The sequence below is a fragment of the Grus americana genome, chromosome 8, assembly GCF_028858705.1.
Source record: "Grus americana isolate bGruAme1 chromosome 8, bGruAme1.mat, whole genome shotgun sequence".
Taxonomy (NCBI): Eukaryota; Metazoa; Chordata; class Aves; order Gruiformes; family Gruidae; genus Grus; species Grus americana.
In genome coordinates, this window is record NC_072859.1 from 11189069 (window position 1) to 11217032 (window position 27964).

Consider the following 27964-nt stretch of genomic DNA (forward strand, 5'->3'; position numbering starts at 1 on the left):
AGAATACTAAGGTAGCAGAGAGAAAAACAAAATAAAAATAATCTCTGAACAATAAATGGAGGGTAAGATGACTTATACAAAATTACACAGATAGCTGACATACAATAATTTCTCCCATTGTATTAATTCAATTACGGATCAGAGCCACTGGCACTGACTGATTGGCGACTGACTTCGTGAGGCCCCGGGAGAGCTTTCACTGCATCAGTTCACGTGGCCACATCAATTTGGTCCCAACTCTGGGAGCAAAAGTAGCAATTCTCACCTGCCTGCGACTGCAGCCAGTTTTAGAAAAACCTGCACACACTACGGATTAGCCAATTGCTCTCATTAACAATGTCCCACAGGAGAGGATCGATGCAAAAAAAACCAACCAAACAAAAAAAGCCAACCCACCCAACCAAACAAAAACCCACCCAAAACCCAGACTGAGGCCAAAACAAGCTTTCATCATGCTTATACTATCAAAATAAATGTTTGCTGAGACTGCAAACTGTCAGGGCTTAAGGTTTCTAGGCAATGGGTCTTCCGAAAGGGGAAACAGAGACCCTTATGTCCCCACACATCTTTTTCTTATCCCAATATTGAAAAATTTTAGTACCTCCTGACAACTTCCTCCAGGCTAAGGCCTTATGCCTTTGTGAACTCAACGCCAGTTACATGGAATCATAAATGGGTGTCCCTCCAGAGCAGAAAAGCATTTCTATTCAGTGAGGAATCAGAGAGCTTTAAAATACTCTATAATTTTAAGAACGCTTTATACTACAAAACATATTTAACCAAGCCAATGAGGATGACTATGACTGACATTTAACTGAGGATTCTTCTCCTGAATATGCAGCAAAATAGATCCTCAGGTTCATCGCATCAGAGTTATCTTAGCGTTACAAATAATGTGAACTGGAGAAACTACGGTGAAAACAAGCGCTGTATCATGTATGCAATTTATGCACACTTGTTTTCTTGTACACCGACACTGTTCTGGCAGCTGACTTAAAATAGCTGATGATTTGCTCCATTAATAAATCTGTCATTAAAAAGGGTAGTGTGTAGCTCTCTTCTATAGAACAAAGCAACAGCTACATCATTTCAATTTTCAGAAGTTAACAGAATAAAGGTACAAAGCTAATTAGATAAACACATCTTGAAAATGCATGAAATAAGAACTGCAGGTATAGAAAGTCAATTTGATCATTTTCAGCAAAGAATTAATTTTATTACTGCTGGATTCTGAAGCTTTAACAGCAGAGGTTTGTAACATGTACATGAAATTGCTCACTATGATACTATTGGGAGCTGCTATATAGTTTTTCTCTTGCTTATGCATGTTATTACCAAAAATGTTATTAATCTACAGCATCATTGCCTAAAATAATTACTATGCTATGCAAAACATGGAAGTTAATTGGAAAATAATCGTCCCATTCTCACGAAAACAGGCGTGCGTATGTCCCAATTCAGAAGAGACCAAATCTCATAAAAAGACATGTTGCAATTGTAACTTGACTTTTCTAATTGCATTATATTCTTAGCAGAGCATCGGTAGAACAGATGCTTTATCATCCACAGACAAAACTGTCATACATTCTTTTTTCAGTGACTTAGTTTGCCAAGAAATTATACAGAAATTTGATGAAATTAGCTTTCTCCTTTACAAAAAATAATTTTGTTCAAATATAATTACTGTATCATTGCTCAAACCTAATTTTGTAAAAGCTTTTTTGAAAGCCAACCACCTACTGGGCTGAGCTCAACGATATCTTTTTGCTTACTTAAATGTAGAAAACAAGTAGAATCTTAAAAATATTCAGAAAATTCAATTTTTAGAAACAGCTGAAGTTTTGAAGCTAGTGGATTTGAAGTGTGCATTTCTCTCAAAGTATGTTGGATGATTAACATGCAAAGAAAAGTTGCAGGATCACGGCCTATATTCAAACTAGGAGATTTAAAGGTATTTTATCTTTGTTTAAAAATGGTCTTACTCCCTTGGAACGAACAAAGTTATCAAACTGACCATGTCCTACTTCATTTATTTGAATACCATTTCAGAACAACAGTAAGAAAATGAGAGTTCATGGGAGACATCCCAACAAAGTCCAAGTGAAGGAATAATAATGTGGTTTCTAGGTATGAAAATGCATGTGAAGCTAAAAGAAAAACAGGCAGTTTTAATAAAAGAATTTTGCTCTAACAACATGAAAATATAAAAAAGAATTAGAAAATTATTTTATTAATAATTTGCTCAGTCTGGCCTAGCACAAACTTTGACCTTATGAATTCATCAAGGTTTTTTAACTTGATATATTATATACCTATGAGGAAAATATTTATTCACTGTTAATACACCAAAACATGAAGAAAGCTAAGTATTTTATGTGTTTTTATTACACTATTCCAACCTGTCTCACAAAAGAACCATTCAAGCCAGGCATGAGCAGAGAATGTAAATGAACAAAAATCTGAGTTAAAAGGTCTGAATCATAGTTACTGTGGTAAATTGATCAATCGTGCTTTTCCTTTCATGAACTTTGTGTTTCCATTTGAACATCTCTAAAAGAGGGAAACTTTTTTTCTCCCCCCACTCTATTGTACTACTGTGAAAAAGAAAAAAGGATATAAATGAGTTTTACAAGTTTAAGGAACTCCATGCTTCTTTTTAATGAGTAAAAAAAAATTCTCAGGTCATGCCATAATGACCTAGAATCTCCACTATTATCATCATCACAAGCAGCTGTGTACAGCATCTAACATTATTATTTCTGGAAACATTATCTGTGCTTAGGAGGGGAAATAAAAAAATCTTCTGGTATTCAGGATGCACTCTGCAGGGTACAGCTTGAATAAAGGTGTTGATCTACCTCCTGAGAACAGCATTTGTGGATACTGAAGAAATTACAAAGCTTCTGGCGGTAAGCTGAAGTAATACAAAAACTAAACAAATACATCCAAGCTCTACCTCCATCTTGGTGCATTTTATCAAAGCTAGGAAGAAAAACAATTAGGACAGAGTTTCTTCAAAAGAAAACTATCATTAGAGATGAAAGCCTTAGCTATAGTTGGAAGTAAAGGGAGGAGTGGGAGAAGAATATTTGATTTCTTTTTAAAAATGATAAATAATATACATATGAAGTATAGGAATTATCACAGAAAAAGATATACCATTGGCAAATATTGTAAACTTGAGGAAACACTGTCAAAGAGACTTGAGGAAACTTAATGAGAATTTCTTTGAAAACAAGAAGTTCAATAGACTGGATGGAGTTCAATGGAATATCAATATTTATAGGTTCCAGAGGAAAAAAAGGAAAAAAAAAAAAACCAAACCAAAGCCCAACAAACATACAAGCATAATTTATTTCTGTGAAGAAAAACATTAGTAACAGACACATAGAATTATGTTGGTAGGCATCTGACTTGGACTCAGTTTTTATATGTAATAACAATTCCTGATCTCTAAAATGGCTTTAAACAGTTCATTTTTCCATCACAGATCCATAGGATCTAGTTAAAGTGAAAGTCCCCAGGGATGGATACTCCTGGTTTAGGTGCTTTAAGGGAAACTCTCATCTGGTATCTCTGGCACTACCACAAATAAAAGACAGCAGATCACTTCTTAGCCTGAAATCTTAAAACACAGGCATGTGGAAACATCATCCCTTGAAGGATCAGAAGTAACTCAAAAAGTGATTCTTTCTTGTTCAACTTAAAAATTTGCCAAAGCCATGAAGTCTGTCATGTGAACAGAAACAGGTGAGGAGAAGAATTCTTATAATGAAAATTTTGGCAGTACCAAAAGCACTTTTGGGAAGGTGTTGTGTTGGATAGGATCCTGAACCTGTCTGACTAAAATATAAATATTAAATCATTATATAGACCTAAGGGAAACATTGATGCCTACTGTTTGATTCCAGAAAAACTGATCATTTTATTTCTGAATGCTTCTATCAGTATCATTTATCTCAAGTTAAAATAAATGCCAAATAAAAGAAAAACGTAACACAGCCACATTTAAGTACTGAATGCATTCTCTAACAATAAAACAGGAACAGTTATAAACATGATTCTAAATGCTGCATTGATAGTAATCAGCACTGCAATTCAAGGTACCAATTCAAACACGACGGAAAGGCATGCTGAAATATCTCTATTCAGTCATCACTTAAGCATTGACGTAAGTGCTTTCATAAACCGGATCCTGTGTATTTAGTCACATAAGTAATTAATGTTTTCATCAGTTACTTAGAATTACAAGACAGGTAAGAATCTCAGAAATGGGGATAACAGGTTAGCTGTCTTACCAGCAGTAGTCCAGAAGATGTGGAGGAAGCACTGGGATGTAAATGTGTTGCCAATACATTGGATATAACAATGCAGCTGACGCATGAACACAAGCAGTTAACTAAAAATAAAAATACACACACAGAATTGGCAACAAAAAATATGAATAAAAAGAAAATACAAAATCCTAAATTAACTTTTAGACATGCAAGAATCTTAACCTCCACAAAACACCTATTAGAGTTTTTTTTAATTACTTGTAATTGCTTAACACATCCACGAAGAACTCTGATATACATGTACAAGTACATCATTTGCAAGAAGTCAGACTAACAAGTCCATTAAAAGCCCTGCTGAGTTATTTCTTTGAAAAAAAGAAAATAAACATGCACTACTTGACGTTTATCAAATGCGGGTACTGCCATGAAGACACAGAACTCGAGTGCACCCCTGCCGCACTCAGCTCTGCTGAGCGGGAAAGACTCAGGAGTTTTTTGGTCCACATTTCTGCTATTTGGAACAATTAGAACTGATCTGAACCTGCATGAAGCCACAGAAGAGCATTAAACCCAGAAGCAGGATAAATTTCTGTTTGCGTCACTATCTTGATTTCCAAACTACCTTTAAAAAAGTCTGAAATGAATATTCCCTGTGACAGCAAAGCAACTTTATTACAATTTTCCAAAACTCCCTTCCCAAAGCAGAGACTGGCAAGTCTGGCACTGGCGTCACCAGAAAATGAATGACTCCTTGACCAAGAAAGGAGGTGTTACAATCTGCTTACCATTCAAAGCCTGTTTTTCTAAAACAAACAAGCAACCGAGAAAACACCACAAGAAACCACTCAATGCCCACAAAAATAATCTATGAAATTGATTAGAAATGTCATCTAGTTCACTCCTTGAATGAATAAAATAAAATGCAATACCTAAAAAATTCAAATTTGTTCTATCAAATACCGCTTTGCTATCAGGGAGTCACTCAAATTTATTTTGTTATGCAGCCATAGAGTTACAACAGAATAAGAAAACATCAAGACTGTGTTCAAAATGAAGTAGCCTATATCCAGAAAATAAAACATTACAAACCTCATAAAATAAAGAAAAAAAAATTCACAACAAGGTAATGCCCAATATAGAAGACACTAAGTTTATGGAAAAAGACAAGACTGTCCTAATGTTTTATATCACAACAAAATTACTATCTGAGGTTAACTTGATAATAGTGCTGTTTATTAGACATGTACTTTTACGGTAACAAAATGAAGAGCTAAAAATAAACTGTAAATCCTGTCCATAGAGCAAGTGCTAAAACATTATGGATTTTACAGGGGAAAAACCCCCTCTTTGTGGAACAGATCAGCAGTTAATGCTTTCACACCCTGGCTGTCTTGGATATTTAGACTTGTAAATAAAAATTATATTGCAATTTTGTACATGCATTTTTACACTAAAAATGAAAAAAAAAATGATAAGACCATCGCAGCAGAAATCACGGACAATTACAATTTGTGCAGCATAGTTTGCTCAGCACTCAGATTAATATAACACGATTAAATATGGAAAAGAAGAGGGTCTGAAAGCTCCTGAGGGATATCATTAGGGCAAATTGCCAAAGAATGAAACATGAGCCAGTCAGGAGAGTCTGGAAGCTGCAGTAGTACCAAGGGACTTGAATGTTCGACAGTTGGAGCTTCAGTAATGTGTGAACTGCAGGTTAAGGTATCAGGAGACTCTGTTCGCTGACACACAGAATGTCACTATTGACCAGCGAACTGCCCGAGCCTGACAGCTACACCACAGAAAGCCAAGTATATCATAATTCCGTATTTAAACTCTTCATTTCAGATTAACATCTCGTTTCTTAGCTTTACATCAAACCTCTGCAACTGCTCTCATTTTAGACTTATAATAATGGCTATTTTAATAATTACTGTGTTGGTACTAAGAATTAATTGATTTGGGGGAAGAAATAAATGAGTATCTTATCCCTCTTCTACACAGTAGGATTTATGGGTTTTATTTCCATATTATCTCTCTCTCTAGTAACACTAGTAACACTACTGATAGCATAGTCGAGTATCACGTTTTGTGCTATGTTACTCAAAATGAATATGGCATTAGTATGTCCACAGACTATTTATTGTACATAGTATAGAAATTTCAAACTGCAACTACCTATATAAAAATGAGGATTTCATATATTTCAATCACAGACTGAAATAAAGCTGAGCATACAGTTATACAGGATATCCCCCAATGTATACAGCTTCCTCTTCCTCCTCTTAATAGGCATCCTTAAATTATGAATTAACATGACGATACTATTTGCATGAAGAAATATTTTCCTATCTTATGCCTATGTCTGGGTTACATTTTAGTTCTCACTTTAGCAGAAGAAGTGGATAATTCCTTAAAAACATTTGAAGTTTTATTAACTCTTGCTTTACAATCTATATTTTGATGTGGCACTCAGATTGGCATCTATTTAACATTTGTAATTTAAAAAACCTACTAAATTTTAGCATTTCTAGCAGGAAAGGTAAAGATTTGATTACTTACGCATCAAGGTTTTGCTGTACTGTTCCTTGCTTTTCTATTTAATGACATCTTAATGTAACATCTTATTTAAACATTTCCATCTACGCTGCTGCAGTAGGTTTCCAAACATTTTAGTATGGCACAAACATGTTTTATAATTTCCTGTTGTATACAGCCTGTAATACAAGCAGCTATGGGATTGTGCTGCTCTTCAAACTGTGTGACATTTTAATACTGTGCCAACTCTGCCTTTAAGCAAATACCAATAAGGTAATTACGGATTTCATATTAAAAATTGCACACTTTCTGGCAAATTCTCTTTTTGCCTTTTTTACTGCTTAACAGTGACTGCATTTCCCAAATGCATTGGCTATTTAAATAACTTACCTCTTTAACTGACATATTCATCCTTCTAAATAGAATGGGGACTACTGCAAACCTTGGAATAATGCTGCATGTCTTAAGTAAGCAGACAGTTCAAGAGATGTGCAAAGCATTCGGGGACCAGGCAGAGCCCGACTGCTTACATCAGAACACTGAGGTCTATACAGGCAACACTGGATTTGGAGGGGTGTCTGACAGCATCCGCGCTTGGGAGCGGAGCCAGGCACAGCCCCGGCAGGCACCCTGCTGAATGCTGAAGGAGGAGACGGTAAGGCAGAGAGCGCAGCACAAGCTCCTGGGTGCAGAAATGAGCGTCTGTTGCTTGACCAAGTGGTGAGATCTTTTGCGGAAAACAATTCTTCATACTATTTAGGGAAAAAGGCATTTGTATGGAGCCTGTCGGTTGATTGCTATCTATTCCAAAAGGAATTATCAAGATCTACCTTTTTTAAAAAAACTGCAAGAAGTGTCATAGATCAAAAAATCTCTTTTTCAAGACAGGTAGTCATTATCCTAAATTATCTTGAAGTCATCTTCAAGGCTGTGTACAACCTTACCTATTTTGCCAGTGACAACTGGAGATTACATCAACTGCAAACTGTGATCCCCTTTACAGAAAAGGTTATATATATAAGGTGAAAGCATCTGTCTAATAAAATTTGCTATATATTTACGTATACACACAAATATATCATTGTTCAACTTTGCAGTTTGCTAAAAAACCTCCTAAATTATAGCAGAACAATGCTGCAGAATCTAGTTACTGCAAATCTGATAGTTTATTACATGTTTTGAGGCAACAAATGACGAGACATCCTCCTATAGTGCACTGCACTGGAAAAGACCTACCAGCATTGTGTTTCCATCCACAGTAAAATGAGCACGCAGTTTTCAAGTAAAGTTTTTGTCTGTTGAAATCCATTTGTCAATGTTGAACAGAACTTTTAATATTTCTGCTTCCAACAATTTTGAATTTTTTAGACTGTTTTTCTCCATTTCAAAGAATGTCTTCAAATTTAAACAACTTTTATTTCAAACATAAATATAATTATGGTTTTAAAACTGGTTTAAATAATGTGGTTTTAAATTACATAAACATGAGTCAATTGACTTGAACTAGTTAAAAAACAATTTTTAACAGAAAAATGTCAATGTTCAACCCTCTAAATAGACAAATTTAATTTGGAATCCCTAGCATTTGCACTGGACATGAAAAGAAGTTTACTGTCCCATTCTATCAGCAATGAATTTCCTAACATTACTGAGTACAACTGATAGTTTCAGTCTGTTTCTGACCTCTTCCAATAAGACACTGCAGCCAGCATCACCATATAAGCTTTCACCACCCTGCAAGCAAAGTATGTGGTGTTTTCTCCAGAGTTTTGTAGTGATTCTGGTACAAGAATTTTATCTTTGTCTCCTGAAAAAAAAAATAAAAATGCTGGAACTATGTGGCTGGTGATAACCCAGTCTCTCCAAATAGTGGGAGACCATGTTACAAAGTTCGTTAGCAAAATTCGTTAGCAAAATTCGTTATTGGTGACAGGAAATTGATTACTACCAAATCCCTGCAATACTGAAATAACGCACAAATTCTAAAGAACAATGAATTACTTTCTACCTTATGGCAATCAGCAGCCACTTGGGAAGGCTGTTGTTCAAAAATCTACGCACTGCTGAACAGGAACACTCAGGAAAAGTTTTAGTTCAAGACTTGATCAAAGCAGGTTTACCTGCTCCTGGGAACATGAAGAGTGCAGATCCTCCCTACTCTTCCCGTGAATGCAGTAATTCTGATGTGTGTATCTGCTACCCTGACGCTCACTTCCATCAATGAACCTTTCTACTCTGGATTTCAAAGGGACTGGCCCCCCCTTTTTTTATTTTTCTTTTTTTTTCTAATTTTAGTTTTTGCTAAAACACTGCAACATGTCTAGAGCCTTACTACTTCAGCTAGATTTTCTGCAGACTCACATATTATGCTTATTTGATAGCTATTATTCACATCATTTCAATAAGTAACATGAAAATAAGTATTCTGTATCCTGCACAAAACTTACCTGGCAGTTACTTTCTAGCTATATAAATTATTTTCTTCAAAGCCTTTCCTATAACCAAAGGTAGAGAGGCAGAGCATAGGTGGCAAGATTTGCACATACAGCAACGTACAAACTAGAAAGACAGAAACTGATTAGCAGAATCTTGTCAGAAAGCCAAAAACAGCAACAGAAGTTAGACAAAACGCTAAAGTAAAATTAACCTGTGATACTGTACAACCTTTCAAAATCTACTGTAAGCAACTAAAGAACTACTGTGATAAAACCATTTCCTGAAAAACCCTCAAACACTGTCAATCTCTGTCAACACCATGTCCAGAAATGGGTACTGGTGTGCTCTCTCCCTCCTCCCTCACAGTCCCATTGGGCCAAAGAACTGCTTCCCTCCCACTGCCTTGACCACACATATGTTGAAAGATGCCAAAGATTCTGTTTAGTTATCTCATCTACTTATTAATACCTATAGCAATAAATTGTAGCGGATGGGTCACTGTTTTACTACAGTTCTAGTAGCTACCATCAACGTGGACCAACTCTTATAGCTGTTACCCCAATACTCCCAGTTCACAAGGATTAGTGAGAAACCACTATCTGCTTCCTGAAAGCAGAGCAGTCGTACCAGTGAAAAGAAGCTTCTCCTCTGCATTATTACAACTCTTAAGACTACCAGCTGCATTAGAGAGGCACCCATATCTAAATCTTGTTCGATTGGGAATGAGATCAGGCCCCAAACCCATAACAGATACATACCTTCCCATCCATTTCTTAAATGGACGTGAGGGAGAAAGACTGCTGGGGAGTAAAAGTGGGACGGGAGCCCTTGCTTTTGCCAGTTTACAACAGAGCATAAATCCCTTCCCAGCTCTAAAGAAGAGTCAGACTAAATCATAAACTTAGTCCATTCTGCTGGCATTGGTGAGAAGTCAGAAGTCACTGATGAAAAATAATTTAGCCACAAAAGGGAACAGAATATACTGTCCAAGCCACAATATCCAAAGCTACTTCTTATACATTAATTTAGCTCCTGGCTAACCGTTTCCCATCTGCCATCCCCATAATCTTTAAGAAGAAAAAGAGGGAGGACCTTAAATGGGCCATAATGCATTTTCCTCCTGTTGGCAAGATGAGACCCCCAGCTCTCCTCTCTCACAGAAAGCAGAAAGGGGAAGGGAAATGTATTTCCAGTTCACAGACGAAAATTTTAACTTTTTCCATTGTGAAAATTAAATGTGAAAAAGAAAACACTAATATAAAAAAAAAAAAACCAAAAACAACCTTATTGTCTCCTGGGTTTGGGTTCTTTAGGTTTGGTCATTTGGGTTTTTTTACTATTATTCACTTCCTTTTATCATTATTTCTGGGGGAAGGAGAGGGAAGAGAAGTGTTATTCATGAATTTGACAGCACTTCATATACAATCAATTTCATTCTTTTCTTGCAATTCTTGATTCACAAAGCAGCATTATGGCATCATTCTTGTGCATTAGTTTGGAAGGAAGAAGAAAAGACTGCAGACACTGTTTGTTCCTTGCCTATGACTCCAAGTTTGACATGTTTCCCAATAATGGAAGCTGAGCAGAAAATAAAATTGAAGTGGTAGTAGACAGGTGAGCGCTCAACAAGGAATACCACGGGCATACTGTGCCTATACTAAGAACCTACACACACTTTTATAGATAATCAGAGGTATCTATATAACAAAGCAGGTGTGGGTGGCATAGAAAAAGCCATGTAATTTGATTCAGTCACTCAATTTCTTCACCACACAAAGGTTTTTAGTTTTTTTCATAGGTTGAAAATGAAACTTCTGGAAGTTAATCATCAGCTTTTATCCCTAACACGTTACAGATTAGGTTAACTAACAGGTCTCTTCTGATACTCATTTATCCTATAATAAACTAATTATGCTTCTTTATATCATCTGTTCAATAATTTCAGTTTCCTCATATTTCTTCATTTCATCTCTGTACATTCTTGATTTTTTTTATTCTCATTTTGACACTCATTTATTTCCTAACTTCGTTATCTCTTCCTCTCTCACAAAAACACAGAACACCAAACATATACATTTTTTGTCCCTTTTCCTGACCATCTCCCGACTCCCCCTTTCCTCCCACCTTTATTTTATGACCTGTCTCCATGGAAGAAGGGCTACCCTCCCATAAAATAAGGGAGTTCTGCAAACGTTTCTTGCTTCTGAAAGGAGAGTTTCCAGGAAAATAATTTTTATTAACATTTCCTCCCCCAGAGTAACTCCATGGTATGTTCTCCTGCCATACACTAATTAAGAAGCAGCAGGGAACAGCTTCCTGGTGAATAGCTGACAGACAACTTATTTACTGCAAGCAAGAGCAGAGATAACCACCGACTATGTTATAGTTCATCTCTGCATTGGTGAATTTGGGGGGGGGAGGAAGAGTGATAAAGCAGCAGTGACCGTGAAAAGGGGGAAATGTTGCCATAATAGCACATCAGAACAGAAAACTGGTATTACACTGACACCCTTCAGTAACTCGCCTTCACATCTTGCGCTTCACACAACCATTAATGACTTCAGAAGTACTTTTTTTTAGGACATGAGACAGTTCTGGTCAACAGACTACAGACTCTTTCACTTTCAGTTCCCATGCAGCCCAACCACAACGGACTCAGTACTTAAAGGCTTCTCTTAGATTGCATATGCCCACAGCAGCACCTGCACTGGCTCTACACAGTATTTTGTTCCAGCAGTTTTCACTGAATTGCCAAAGATTACATGAATTGGGGGGGGGGGGGGAAAAAACCAAAACAAACCAAAACACCACACACCACCAAACCAAAAAACAACCGACTTTTGTCCCAGATTGTCTTAATCTTGGATTTGTTCTTTTTTTCCTGAAAGTGTGAAGTAGTGAAAAATTTAATTTTGAAATTAATTTGTAGATCTGTCTTTCTGTCTACATGCTTTTCTTTTACAGTGTGGTTTTTTGTTTGTTTGGGTTTTTTTTAAATAAAACCCAGTGATAGAGTCCTTCATGTTTTAACACAGATGGCAGGTAATAGCAGTCTGCAACTTTTCATTTTTTTCCTGCCTCTCATTAAAAGAAAAATAATTTTAATCATTTGCTGACCACACATTTCAATTTCTTTTCACAAATTCTTTCACAATTATTTCTCCTAAAACTATGCTGTGGCAATGGGAAACATTCTAAACTTCAAGACTGGGATTGCTTTCCAGGTGTGGCTGTATATCCTAACTACATTTTGATTCCATATTGACATCCCGCAGCTTCATTGCTAGAAGTGTCCCACTGGGACCTTAACTGCACCCATAACACACACCTCTGCCCCAGTTTATCTTAGACTGCTCACACCTGAACTATTAAAAAAAAAAATTAAACACCACTCCTCATCTACTCCCAGACAAAAGGGTCTAATTGACCTAATATTCCAAAATGAATTCTAATCATGCTTCTGGGAGCTCAGTGAGTATCAGCGGAATATCTGTTCTGCCTTGCAAGTTAATGATAAATTCCCAACCATTTCTTGTTTTCCAAGAACTGAATTAAGCTCTTGCACATTTCTGCCTGCTATGTACTACATCACAGGAATTTGAGATACAAATCAGATCTTAAATCTATAATTTTTTGAATTATTGGACCAGTATTATTTACAATGGATCTTCCATATACTTCATAAATACATTTTTAGATAAAATCGTGACTGCACAACAGTGCATAATTAAAATAAATGAGATGCTATAGTTCATTTAATCAGACCTGGGAGCATCACCCTAGCATAAGGCAATGTGAGGACATCACTAAGCTGTATGACAGCTCCCAATGCCACTATTTTCTCCGACATGGAAGGCCTGTATGGAGCCAATTGTTCCACTGTCTTGGATCCTTAGTTTACACCAGAGAAGCAGCTCCATAAATAGCCAGCTTTGAACTCAGAAACATAAAAATACAGAAGAGGAGTCTTCTGCCTTTCCAGGCTCCACACCAACACGCACTGTGCTCCAAAACCACATCTCAGCGAGCTGGCCTAGTCACAAAACGCTGCTTGGCAGGTTTTTTAACCATATCCATGAACCTCCAACATGTAAACTGCAGAGAGATTGAAGTGAAGTGAGAGAAAGATAACCACCACAGTTGTTTTCTGATTCAGTCAACAATATTACTGCCTTGGGACATATGGACTTTGGAATAAACTCAAGATCTTGGATTTAGAGTCAGATGCAGGAGGAGCAAAGTGATTCACAAAGACATCATGTTTAGAGTAAGGGGTGTTTCACTTTCTCTAGCGGCTGGTATTACGTTCTCCAAGGAGCCTCCATATCTTCCCACTGCCTGAGTGACCACGGACAGTGTGACCATACCTGAACAAGGCTGACGAGGCAAGGAACATGAAGCCACCGCTCAGTCCAACTCACTATAGCAACTGAGGGCAACTGCACAAAGCTGTCTTTGCCTATGGGCAACATTAAAAGTGATTCCACAAATGTATGTGTGTAAATTAACATTCAGTACTCCTTCACTACAACAACAACAACAAATCAAAACAAAAACAAAACAAACAAAAAAACCCTGGTCTCATTTATTGACACCTACGTTTGTTTTTTTCCCCAAAGAAACCTACAGCCAGCACAAAGCAAAACTTTGTAACCACCATGCTTTCAGACACATCACACTTGTATTACCTGAAACAAATACTGGTCAAAATGGAGATAACGTTTAGACATTTGCTTTAAAGTGTAGCATCCCTTCCACCTGCCAATGTAGGCCGCAGAAGCTACACTCTAGTTAGCATATTACTGACAGGATGATGAGAAAGCTCCTGTCAGACACTGGCCAGCCGGGTGTTTGAGACAAAACGCACAGCCCCAGCTGACTAGTTAGGGAAAGACTGGTGAGGTACAATTACAGAGGCATATGACAAGCTTTCATGCTTGAATGACTTGAGAACCGATGACATGGCTTTAAACAGCAATCCTTCCTACCTCCGGTCACAAAACAGCAATAAGTCAACTGATGCACTGTTGTAAAATCATGATTTATTCCTTTGCTTTGAATACATAAGAGTGTGGTATGATGTTCTGGTAGACTACCACAGCAGGTGCACTTGGGGCCGAAACATCTAGGGCCTGCCTCCAGCATGCATAAAATCAATGCTGTAGTTCAGCCTTCCTGGAAAAGCCAGCCCCAGCACTTTAATAATTTATAGAAAGATTGAATTAAAAAATTATTCACACTGAAACACTCGTACAGCTCCATGCAACTAATAAGAATACATGCAGATGTAGTGACGTGTGAGAAAACGGTGCTGCATAAGAACATACAGGGTGACATTTAGGAAAGGTCTTCCTTTTACAGCTCAAGTGAAACAACTAACAGCCACCTCTGTGAATAGATCAATTCCTTCGTTTCATTCATCCTTCCATTTAATCCAAAGCCATATGATTTGTTTCTCTTTCATAGTTTACTGTTCAAAAGCCAGAAATGGTAATTTTTGCTACAAACAGATCTTACAGAGCATAATCCTCAGGCTAGCTGAATCCATCTCACTCTAACACTAAGCCTGAAGCAAGCTGTGAGGTTGGTGATAATCACATTATTAAAGTGGTTGGAAAGTCAAGCTAATAAAAGAATCAACAGTTAGAACAAATAATGACCCAGAAGCTACAACAGAAAGGAGTGGTGGGAAGTTTCCACTTACATCTCGGTAGTAATTGGTAGGGCAAGTAGACAAAGATCTCCACCAAAGGAGTTTTTAAAGAGAGTAAACCCACAGAAAATTAATTTAAAGAAAGATGCAAAGAATACATAACAATTGCAAAAATCAGAAGATGCATATAAAACAAAGCCCGCTTTGCTGAAATAAAATATAAGCTGACAATTGAAACACACCCTCAGGATAAAATGGTACTTCTCTATTTTTCCTTTAAATTAAAAGCTCTACTCAACAGTTTAAAACAGGCAACCTTCTTCTCTGTCTTTTTTCTTCCAAAGTAAACCTTCTTTTTAAATATAGTATCATTTCCCCCCCCTTTTTCTGTAACAGGACTGATCCTTTATTTCAGTATAATGAAAGCATGAAATTTATCGGGCAGAAATGCTAAACAAAGAATCCCTGTACATAAGTAAGTGTAGTTTTCCATTCCTGGCCCCCCACAAGAAGGGAGAGGAGAAAGTGAGCAAGGCCTTGAATTATGCCTTTTTTTATCAGTCACTGCCCCGAGATAGTGAACCGAAACAGAGCTGATAACTCAAAGGTGACATCACAACCCAGTCTTCATGAACTGACATAAACACTTGATATTCAGTTAACCCCAAAGATAAGGCACAACTCCCTTAACAGAAAGTTGTACTTGATAGCCCTATTTTTGAACAAATAATCTTTTCGAGTATCAAGCTGTAATTTAGGAGTATTAAAATACAACCTTTGCAACACCAAGTAACAGTTTGCTGTGTTTTGTACACAATAGTAAAACAGCACAAAGCTAGCAAATGCTAACGTCCAAATGCATTCCATTCACTTATTTGTATTATATTAAGCAATCCAACATTTTAAAGAAGACATATGCCAAAAAAACCCATTTAATCACTCTTGGCAATTCAATTAAATTCTTACAGGAGATACTGAGTAGTGTTTCATTTACTTTTTTAAACTATATAGCTCTGTAAAGAAGCGAGCCTCGTATCAGTCTTATTCTGTTTATGAAAGAAATTAACAGGTAGCAGCTCTCACTGAAGTTCCTGATAATCCAGGTCTATTTCTTCTGTTTATCAGAACTCAGTAGTGCAAGTGAAAATTAACCCAGTCCTCTATCAAAAGCAGATCAGACATGATGTGGCAGTAATTTCATTTAGCTATGACTCAAGTAATGGTAGTAGACTGAAAAAATAACCAGAAGACAGTGAAATTGATGTGCCATCTCTTTTTGGACTTGACCTGCAATCTACTATTTACATTCACAGTTTGGAGACATTCTTCAGGATGTCCAAATGCCACTACAAATGTCTGCTATTCATACCTAGGAGACTCCAGGAGAGTGACTTAAATTATTTTCAATTGAGATGACTATTACTTCATGACAACGTTTGGAATAAACAGCTGAATTTTGAACAAAGTTTAAGTTTCTCACAACCAGCATATTATGTCTGTTGTTCTGTAATGACTTGCAAAGAGTTTGGAATCTGAACATAGAAATAAGATGGTCTAGATCAGCGCAGTGTGATTCTGATACTTCCTCTTCTCTTGTCATATCACAGCAACAGAGATCAACTGAGATGTTCAGCCTAACAAAAACAAGTCTTAAGAGGACCCAAATGGAGGCTGAGAGTACGATTCTAAACCATGTGAAGCAGACGGGCATGTGCCCACCTACAGAATGAACCTTCCACAGGCACAGAGCTGCCATTTTGATTCTTATCTCCTCTCTACTGGAGCAGTAAAAGAGGTTTGACTGGGGCATCATTGGAGCTGAGGCTTTTTTATGGTGTATTTTTTTTTTTTTTCTTTTTAACATAGCAAGCTGGGTCCCAGCTTGGCAAACTGGCAAAAAAAAAAAAAAAAAGATTCCACATTTTTGCTACATCATGTGAACTTCTACTAAGCCAGGTTCTTTGAAAGGGCTTTCCCTTCATATTCTCTTTGCCCATTTGGGTGGTCTTATTACTGTGTTGTAAGACCCAATTCTTTCACTAGCCATTTTGAGAAGGCGGGGCGGGGGGGGAGCGGAAGTGTGATAGAATATGGAAATTTCCTAAGATAAAGTAGTGGTGGTTAAAAACTATATCCTAGACTAGTAATTCAAAGATTGCTTATATTCATTCACTGTTTATTTTTATGGTTTTCAGTTTTTCATGTGGCGTCTGCTTCCATGACCCCATGTTTCCTTTACTCTCCAATCACCATGGACTGACTTTGCTCCATATTCTGCAAACCATCGGTAAAGTGCTGGCTTTGTGCATTCCCCTAACTGCAGCAGGGATCACAGATTCAGGGGCCCAACACTGTGGTGTTTTAAAAACAATAAGAAGTCAGTTATACAATTGCTACTGCTACCTAGAATTGCAAAACCTGCCAGCCTTTCATGGCAATTCTGAATCTTCTCTATCTTCAATTTACTTTTGACTCAAAAGAGTTTAAAGGGGTTTTTTATCCACTATTTATAATCCAAAATTTCCCACTTCTTACATGCACATGTACATATTGGAAATTTGCATCTGCAAGTCTTTGAAAATATTAACTTTTAGTACTATATCCAACCTTGTACCTATATGTTGAAAATAATGGTTCATTTATGTGGTAGGACAACTAGCAGTGTTCATGAACATAAAGTTGGTTTTCCACCATATTAAACAAAAGCAAAGCCAAAAAAAAAAGCATATTACACAAAAGGTTTTATGCAGTACTGTTGAAAAAAAAAAGGTATTTTCAATGACTGTGCTTAACAGGCTAAAGACTCTGCATAACAAATACACTCTATGATGAAAGTTGGTTATAAAGTGACAGTCTTGTACTAATGCAAAATCAATCTTGGGAATATTTTCAAAACATAGGATATTTTAAAAACTCCTAAGATTCTGTGAAGAGTAAAACAAAATAACATCTGAATATTTAGGTATACTTTCAAAATGAAACAAAATATTCTTTTATTAAGCAGCCTAAGCAGGCATAAAGGGAAAAAATATAATGCGGGCAGTAGCCTAAAACCTTTAATAAAAAAAATGCTATTTTGAGTTGTACATTATTATCCATCTGAAGAGCTGCTCCAAATCAGAGCTATTACAGTATGCACTCCCAAACCACTCTAACAAAGATGAATCTACCTATTACCAGGTTAGGATAGCAGCTATTATTACAGACCCTTGATTTCTTTCAAGTAGCTCCAATGGAATAAGCCACAAGTGAATAATAAAGATCTTATAATAGCCCTTAAGAATTCTTTTTAGGTTAGAAGGCACAGAAATGAACTCAGGAGAGTTAAAGAACTCTCATCTCCTGATAAGAAAAATAATTAACCTGACTTAATGTATCTGAGTAGGTCTTATATAAATCAGACTTTTGTACTTCAAGAGCCAGACTAAAACCATATATCAGAAAAGTATGTAGATATTGTCTTATAAGTACACATGGAACATATCTAAAACCACAAAGGTCTGTAGGTCATTTTGTGAAATGTTCAATATATTCTACTTAAAAGGAGATGTGTGAAGTACTTACAGTGCTTAGTTTGCTAGAGGTAATAATGATTCGTCTCTCATGCAACATACTGGCATAAAGTTGCAGCATGTTGTTCACATCCACAGCAACAAAATATTCAGTGAGGTTTCTCTGTTTAAATAAATAAGATGTTAACAATATAGCAACAGTAGTAGCTAAGTGGAACATTTTATATATTACTTACAAAATTTCTTGTTCAATTAGTAAGTGGGGAAAAAACCAACCCAAAACTATGAAAGAAATCCCCTTGCATTAAAATTTGTATGCTTTAAGAATAATTGATTGGGCTTTAAAGCCAATGAAAAACTAACTTTGATGTAAGTAATTAATATTTTGCTCATTTGATTACACTTGTGAATTTAGATTTGCCTTTTTTTTTTTTTTCAAATTTGAAAAACATTTGAAATTTGGTATTATATCAGTAGCACCATCTGCTATTAAGGTAACCATTACTTAGTACCCAGGAACAGATCTTCCACCACTGCAATAACTGTTCTGTCATAGCTACAATAATGTAACTGTGCTATTTTGCCAGGCTCTCCCAAAGTCAACACATTTCATTCTACTTCATGTACAGCAAAACAGCTTGTTGAAAACCACCAAGCTTTTGCTTGAGCTGTATGCACCAGGACATCAGGTGTCCAGCAGCACCAGTAGAAGGTACTGGGTCCTTCCTGCAGCCACTCTTTTCGCCCCTGTGAGAATCCCACTGCAATCCCCACTCTGGGGTATAACGAAAGGCAAAGTCACCGGCACTTCTTATTTATAGTTCAGACAACACAGAAGTGAGGGAGAAACAGAAAAAGGGCGGGGGGGGAACTTAACACCTGAACTTAACAGTATTTCTGCACGGCACAGTGCCAGAGAAACACAAGTTCTGAATAAGCTAAAATAGTTACCAGCAAAAACGCCTAGGAAAACAGCGAATTTTTGTAAACATTAGAGAGTATGTATTAAAATATACTAATACACCCCACAATATACAAAACATTTAATTTCACACATTCATTATCATATCGTAACCAGAACTCTTGCTCATCTCTTCTCAGGAACCAGACACTACTGAATGTTAATGTAGGAGGTCACCAACTATATGCCCCAGCCCGAGGAAGAAATCTGAACAGTAGAACCATTAGTCCATACTGGCTGAGGCCAACACATGGCAGCAAGGCAGCACCCCTGAAAAACCAGCAAGGGCAAGACAAGTCGTAAAGGCTTCAGAGCAGGGTGACCCCCCTGACTGCCAGGACATGGCACCCGGCCACGGCCTCTCCGGCTCAGGGCCCTCCGCAGCCCACTTTACCTCAGACACCCTCTAACACTGTAGTTGAGAATGGTATGCCCATTCTGTGTTGCAAAAGCTGTGGTAAAAAGAGTTTGCAATCTTGCACAGACCAAAATATCTTTGGGACACAGTCACAGTTATTTCTGCATTACATCTGAAAAGTTACTGCTCCTCAAATATGTGAATCTTACAACAAAGAATAAGAAAATTCTGTTTATTGCTAGTTTACTGTAATTACCTCATCTCCTCACTCCCTGCATGTTCTTAACCCTCCATTACTACCATACTATTTTGATTCAGGCTGGAAGGAGGATACTTTTATAAATGTAGTAAAAAATAATTATAGAAAGGCACCTTGAAAACTACTTTTCCTTTCTGCCACAGAATCAGAAAAATAAATCCACAGTGGTACCACTTCCATCAGCCAAAGGCCCAGAGCAAAGCTTCCCCATATTTTCTTCATGTTGAACACATAACTCACCTTCTAACCTCTAAAGCTGTGTTTTACTACAACCTCAAATAATCAGCTAGAACTAGAGAATTCTTTAAAATAGAGAAATTCAACTCATCGGGTGAAAAAGGTGAAAATAAACATTTAAAAACTAAGCCCTGTCCTGCCCAAAGATCCCTTGCAGCAAGGGTCCTCTCTCTTACTCCCCTACCCAGCAACTCTCCGTAGCTGGCTGGGTCACGACACGGGGCCGCCATCTCCTCGGGCCCCCGGCGCAGACTTCCTCCACCACCGCAGATGTACCCGCAGGCCTCCTCTCCTCTCCTCACCAGCCTAGGCTTCCCCGGCTCCATTGCCTTCCCTCACCCGTCCCACCCTGCAGGCCAGGAGCCGCTGCCCACCCAGGACGTCCCCTCCCAGCCGCAGCGCAGCCGACACAGCGCCACAGAGGCTGGAGCACGCCTCTGTCACACCTTCTGCACAAACACCACAGCACCTACCGAGGGCGAGTTCTGCCATGCTGTGTGATTTTGCACTGTGGTGAACTTCTCAACAGCTTAACTTTCAGAAGGAAGTTACCACTTGAAAACGTAAAAAATGCACATCTGTATGTCCATATTCAATTGCAGATTAAAATGCAAGAGCGGAAAGCAGAAAGTTTCAAAGCTCTTTTATTAGATGTTACCCAGCTAAACACATTATAGAAAATGTGATCTGAGATTTCACATTCGCAATCTACCCACAGCGTCATCAAGGATTCAGCATCTACAGAATGCAAGTCTTCATAAAATCACCACCACCACCACTCCTCCTGGTGCACGGTTACCATCCAGATGTAAGCAGGTACAGCATGTTTTCAGAAAGCCTGAAACGATGCCTTCTTACACAAAAAATAACTGCCTATCTTGATAGCTGAATTTGCAGTGTAGCAATGCTGTATTTAAAGGACAGGTATTCAAATAACACGAGGTGCAGAAGTAGACTATATTTTACATAAATAATCCCAATGAATGCAAACAAGCCAAGTAATTATGAACAAAGGGTGGATATAGCAGTGGTCAAAAATGTCCTGTTAATGCTTTAAAATGGGTTAATGATGAATGCAACAGTAACTACTAGCTAAAGGTTGTAATAATAGACATCAATCATATTCTAAAAACAGTCTTGGGAAAAAAACACATCTCCTATTGATAAAAACAGAGTTCAGCCCTACCCACAGAATGAGGTTGATACTTCTCCTAAATATTTAAAAAAGAAACTGCATACTTACACTTTCAGGGATTGTTGGCAATCCAGTTATATCAGGAGTAATGAAATACGAGTGCTAATGAATGGGGAAAAATAATTAACAATTTATGCACACGGAAACCAAAAATTCTTTTTTTAAAAAATCCAGCACTTAGGTTTTCCAACCCCATCTTTGTTTAAGCAAAGAGCCATTTTTCCAATAGCAGTCTTACCACTACTAGACAAAGAATTAAGCAGATCACGACACAAAATGACAAGCTCTGGTTCAGCACAGCACACAAACCAAGGGAACAAAACGCTGGGCTGCAGTTTTGAAATAACATTGAAATTAAGCCAGCTTTAAATGTTGTCACGAGCCCGAGTGTAGCATTGATTAATTTAAGCATTGATTTAAAAATTGCAACAAAACCAAAAAATGTTAAAGGACAAAATGTAAATTTAGAATGGAAAAGGAAAAATCATTCACATGAGAAAATTAATTAGAATAGAAATATTATTACTTCATATACATTCTCTTCTCTTTCCATACATCTTTGAATCAAAAATGTGCTAACAGAAATGCAAGGTCTGACGGCTTAAGATGCTGCAATCCTTTATGAAATACATTAGCAATTTTATGCATCTTAGTTTGAGGCCCTCTAGGATGTAAATATAAAATAGATTAAACTAAAAACAGATGTAATTTAAATTATTCTCATTAATCCAGTGCTTTTAGTAGTTATCAGACATGGATTTAGCTCAGTAATTTTAAGGCATTTTTGCATAGTAGTCTGAATCTTGAAGGACAAAAAAACCCTTAAATGAATACTAAGTAAATGTGATAATTATTGACTTTTTAGCTTTTATTTGTTTTTAATGGAATTTTGACATTTTTTCGTAGATTTCCTTTGGTTTTAAAGTGCATTTTAAAATTATAATTAACACCACAAAGATACAGTTTCTTTTCAATTCAAACTTGAAAAAGATATACCAAAACATAAAGGAAGTCTATAAGATATTAAATGTGTCTTGTGTTACAGCAAAAAAAAAAAATTATTAATACTATTAACTCTGTGTAGGAGACTTATTAAACCAGCTTGATACATTTAATAGAAAATTTTCCCCACAAATTAGGTCATTTGGCAATAGTTAAAAATTTAAGAAAAAAAATTGGCTTAAAAAAGGCATCCCATAAACATCATAGCACTTGCACAGTAAATATCCCAGGTTATTGTTTTGCATCAACAGAGAACAAAAGCTAAGATTTTTTTTTTCTCGAGTCAAGAACAAGAAAATATTCAGATTAATGGAATGCCTACAGAAGGAGGCAGTGAGAATAGAAAATTCTTCAGAAGTACAGTGAGAACAGAAAATTATTTCTCATATGCAATAAGGTCACAGAATATTTATCAAAAGATTTCTGAGTAATGAAGTTACTAACTTAGAGAAGTAATTATTTATAATTAAGAAAGTAATAATATTTCACTCATTAAACAGAAAAGGAAGTCAGAACTATGAGGAGCAAAGACCCATTACTGCAGTCATTAAGAGTCATAAAGCAGCAAAAATAAGGTGGTATGGAGTCCTTGCACATCTTTGTGAACTTCCTTAGGAAGATGTACGGCCTTGGAAGAGATACTAAATTAATAGTTACTGTCCTGTGCAAAGTTTTCTCTAAAAAGGACACTAGCAAATGCAAGTTATCAATTTAAGGGTATGATTTTGGTTGCGGTTCTTACGGAAGGATTATGACACGCACACACATAGCTCTGACATTAAATTGATTTAAACAGAATAGGTACATTAATATTAGACTGCTCTTTTAGGCTAAAGACAGCAGCAGAATTTCCCAAAGGATGGGTATAAATAAGCCTGAAATCAAAAGAGAGATCCTATAGCAAGTAATTATTTCTTTAATTACAATAAGCTTTAGATAGTGCCTTTTAAACTCACCGATACAAGGCAAGGTTGTTTTTTCAAAACTTGCACACTTGCAAAAATCATCTCTTGGTTCTTATGCAAGATGAGAGAAAGATTGAACAATTTTGTTTTTCAACAAAAAGGCCAAAGTTGACTCTAATGCTTGTAATATTCCATGTTTAAAATATTGGCTGAAAATACATTTTATTCTTTGTATTCCTCCCCCATTTGAATTCAGACTTAACTTAGCTAGCTTTTCCAACAACAAGGGAAAAAAAAAAAAAGAAAAACAAAAAAAAATCACTTTTGTTAGCCCTGTATGGGTAAAATAAAAGTGACCCAAATTATATTTAAACTCAGGTTCCACAGAATGAATGGCCACCCCTCACAAATTTCAGCTGCACAACATCTGTTACCGGGACCGCTAGGTGAGAGTAGAACTTGGTTCCTAACTGGACCTGAATTACTGGGAAACCCCATGTATCCAGATGCTGGGTGTAAGTCACGCGTGATTATATACATGCAGTCCTAAGTACCATTGTGATCTGCCACCTAAATCCCACTTCAACGTCCATAAGCCTTACCCTGCAGCGTACCTGGGGAAATGGCGGGGGGCGGGGGGGGGGGATTTTTTAATTCTGCATCATGAAATTTGAACCAGATTCCTCCTGGCACAATGAAAAGCCACCTCATGATGTCATTTCTACAATTATTTTTCAGACTGTAACTTCTTTTTAAATCTATTATACTGATGGTTCCAGTCTAGCTTATTTACAATATACAAGGAGCAAGAAAGGAACATCAATATAAAAGACCAGGCACACAAAGTTAAAGTTGAAAGTGGCCATAAACGTTTCCCTGCTCCCTGCAGCACTGAGCATTACAAAACCGGAGAATGCCTGTAGGTCCAACAAGCGTTCTGATTCAGGCTAACCTATTCCTTCCTGCTCTGCCCCGTCTGAACCTACAATATTTGCTCAACTCCACCTGCAGCTAAGCATTTGGCAAGAGGCCTGCATTTAGATAATCATTGTTCAGCTAAGGGGATTATAAAATTCTTTGATGTAACAAGCTACTGGGAACAAGAGACAACTGAGAGGAAAAAAAAAATCAAAATTCAGATAGTATTGAAATAAAATCAGCAAGCATCAAACTTTATTGCAAGCAATTTGTCATCCCAGTGTTGCCAGCTGTATTCACCACAACATCGATTTTCAGGTTCATCACCACATTCATTCTGAGGCAGGCAAGTTCTATGCAAGATGAACTGCAACAGTGATAGCAACAGGCAGTAACGCTTTGCAAGAAATGCAAGGAAAAATATCTTTACAATTTCTCTATGTCCCTCTGAAACACAGCAGGATTTTTAAAGGACTTTCTAAAGTGTTTTAGGGTTGCCGAATTAGAATTGGTTATAATACTGCAATTAATGATAGCAAAATATTATCTGATATACAGCAGTATTCTTGGCAAAGGTACTATAAATTGAAAAATAACTTGAAAATATTACTCCGACAACAGAAAGAAAAAACAGCAACAGAAATAATTCCGACTGCAGCCTCAAAACCCAGTACGTTATTCTGGTGAAAAAGAACACACAAGACTGGAAGGACTTCCACATACAGTGGATTAGCACTCCTCAAGGGGAAAAAATACTAAGCCTCTATAGCCTAGTGAAAAAAAGCATAGCAAGGAATCTGAAATATGACAAATTAAAATAAAATAAAAGTAGCAATATGTTAAGCAGCAAGGGTGAGTAACTACTGGAACAGAAGTAGTAGACTCTGCATTTCTGTGTGCCTTCATAATAGGGCCAGATGCTTTTCTAGAGTCTGTGCTTACTTTACTCGAAGTATTGGGTTCAATTCTAAAATAATTGAGTTAAAAATAACAGGAAATGACACAAATAAGGTCAAGATAAATAATCTAATGATCTTTCAGTACATGTATAAGGGAAGTCTTTACAAAACCACTTCTTTCTGTGCCCTGCAAACTGTGATAGTTCAATCAAGAAACAGTCATTTGCACACAGTTAGGCATGCAGCAATCCTACAGATGCTGTGAACATGAACAATGCTGGAGACAGCAGAGACTCTGTATTGGCTTTATGTTTCATGCAGGCTCTACAAATGTATTTAAATGTGCGTCCATATGCTATTTCTGTTAAAAACTTCAGGAACTGTAACACCACCTTGCCATACTATCAATGTCCCGTCCTACATCACAAAAAGTCAGAGCACAAAAGCAAGGTAGGACACGTTCTTTCACCTAGAGGTGCTGGAAGTTTCATGGAATGCAGTGCACTTCCACCATCTTTCCTACAGCATTTTTGCATGATCAAGCAAAACTAGGAAGAAGGGGAAGGAATATGAGAAAGAAACGACTTTGCACATATTTTTGTCCAATCCCGCAAGTCTACCTACTCAGACATAAGAGGCAATAAAACAGAGTTACTGTCTCCTGATTCACAGCAGGAGAAACCAAAAGTATCTACATGAAACAGCTGGAAGCACAAAAAAATAGTTCTAGCACTGCCAGATCCCACTGCAGTTTACTTTCTCACCTATAGAGCAAAATTCAAATTTCTGCTTCTTTATGACTATGACTTTAAGAGAACAACATGAGACAGAGACAAACCCTATTCTGCACAGAGGGGAAAAAAAAAAAAAAAAAAGCTGTCCAAGCCAGTTAATGATGGGAAACAACATAAATATACTCTTTATAAAAAGGGGATTTTTTGTTTGTTTGTTTGTTTCAACCTCATCTACTATTTTATTGTCAGTAATAGGGTGAAGAGTTAAACAGAGAATACTTACCACACTTAAACTGACTAAAGCGTTCGCCTTTGGCACAGGATGGCTATACAATGATTTTAACAAATCATTTGAGTCATTTTCCTATAGGGAATATTTTTAAAAGATAGTTAATTATTGTATAAAAACTAATTACCATTTACTACACATCAAAATATATATCGACAAAGATATATGTATTTTTTTAATGAGAAAGACAATTGCAATTCACGGCGAAGTATTTAAATATTAAGTATAAAATTCAGGCCAGCTTTGTATCTCCGAAAATGATTGTACCTGCAAGTTAAGTCAATCTCTTACTCCATAAATGAAACACATTATTTGCAACTGAAAATAGTGTTAACACGTCTAGGTGGTCTATATATCGTTATCTTCCTAAAACTGTTAGCCATGATATTTGCCTATTCAAAGTTTTATTAAATATGCAGCTACATAGCTCATACGCTGTATTTTTAAATGATTCAGAGCACATTAAAAAATTAATAAGGTTTACTAAAAAGTACATGCAGCTACCAGCTTTAACTAGGATCCCTCACCTTGATTTCATTTACTTGGGGAAGAGATGCAGCTGGAGTTTTTGTTTGGTTTAGGATTTTCATTCAGTTTAGGGTTTTTGTTCACAGAGATTAAATTCTTTTTGTTGTCAAAGTAAAACCAAAATTATCAGTGACAAGCCAGGGCCAGCTTTTAAATATATTGTTTGAGTTTGCAGGAAGCTTCTGCCTCTCCCTGCAAGAATGATGGTGTTACTGGATCTCGTACCAGTGAACGAGACTTTGGGTCTAGCTCTTGGTCAGACGAACAGCGCCTGGGCCAGGCAGGGGCACTGTCCTCTAACAGCCGCCTCAGCAACAGCTATGGCACTACGCGATGCAACAAAATACTTCTGTACTCTGCTACAACTTTCTGACCCACCAAAACAGTTTTCTCAGCACACAGGACAACTTATAACCCAGCAGCTTAAGTTGGCTACAGCAGTAGCTGCAACGCCACAACCAGTGATCAGGAAACAAGGATGGCAATCTCTACCCTTTCTGTCAAACACAACCTTAATATTTACTATTACAGTGAAATCTGGGCCAAAACCAAAGTCTCATTATACCATTTATAAGACGTAAATGTATTCCACACTTTATTTAAACACAGCTAACACCAAACTTTCCTACTGCATTTTCTTTTTACATAAAAAAATCATCATTCTCTGTAGTCTATTTACTATAATGCACAATAATTGCTTATTCTATAGTTCATATATTCTTGAAATGGCAGCTTTTGCAGTCTACAGCATATGGCTGACTATTGATGCTTTTTTTTTCTTTTAATTACAATCTAGTACACTAATATAGTTAAAGCAGAAAGGTATAGCTTTAATGTTCTCAGCAAAGACAGATGCCAGTATTTCCTTTCCTGCATAATCCTGGAATATGTCTAATTGCTCATGAATATGCAAACTAAACTATCATGATTCTTCACCAAATGCTGCAAGTAATTTTGTCTTGCTAGTTGAGATGACAGAATTACGAGAGGTAGTTTTTAGTTACTATGAAGGGTGAAACAGTACATCATATTTTATGCAGTTCTGAAAAAAAGTGTTTGTAACTGATAATCAGATACTTCCAGAGATCTACAGTTTACAATCAATACGTCATACAGATCTCCAGTGATGTGACACTTTCCTCACACTTCACCCAGGACTTGTTTATGCTCAGACTGACACTTTATAAAGGTATATTCTCAGCAGCCTTTTGAGACTACTGTGGGATTCAAGTGACAGTGGCAGCTGTATGTTCAGATTCTTTG

General features: G+C 36.9%; 1 protein-coding gene across 3 annotated transcripts in view; it reads right to left on the reverse strand.

Annotated features, from left to right (window-relative positions):
* DENND1B (DENN domain containing 1B) overlaps positions 1–27964 on the reverse strand; it is a 164766-nt gene that overhangs the window by 60837 nt on the left and 75965 nt on the right. For 2 of the 3 annotated variants that reach the window (XM_054833717.1, XM_054833716.1), the window contains 5 exons: positions 26168–26248; positions 23385–23444; positions 21475–21528; positions 18469–18579; positions 4299–4399 (listed from right to left, as the gene is read on the reverse strand). In XM_054833717.1, coding sequence (XP_054689692.1) covers positions 4299–4399; positions 18469–18579; positions 21475–21528; positions 23385–23444; positions 26168–26248 — 407 coding nt within the window. The remainder of the gene's footprint in view (positions 1–4298; positions 4400–18468; positions 18580–21474; positions 21529–23384; positions 23445–26167; positions 26249–27964) is intronic. The other variant, XM_054833718.1, reaches the window with a different exon arrangement.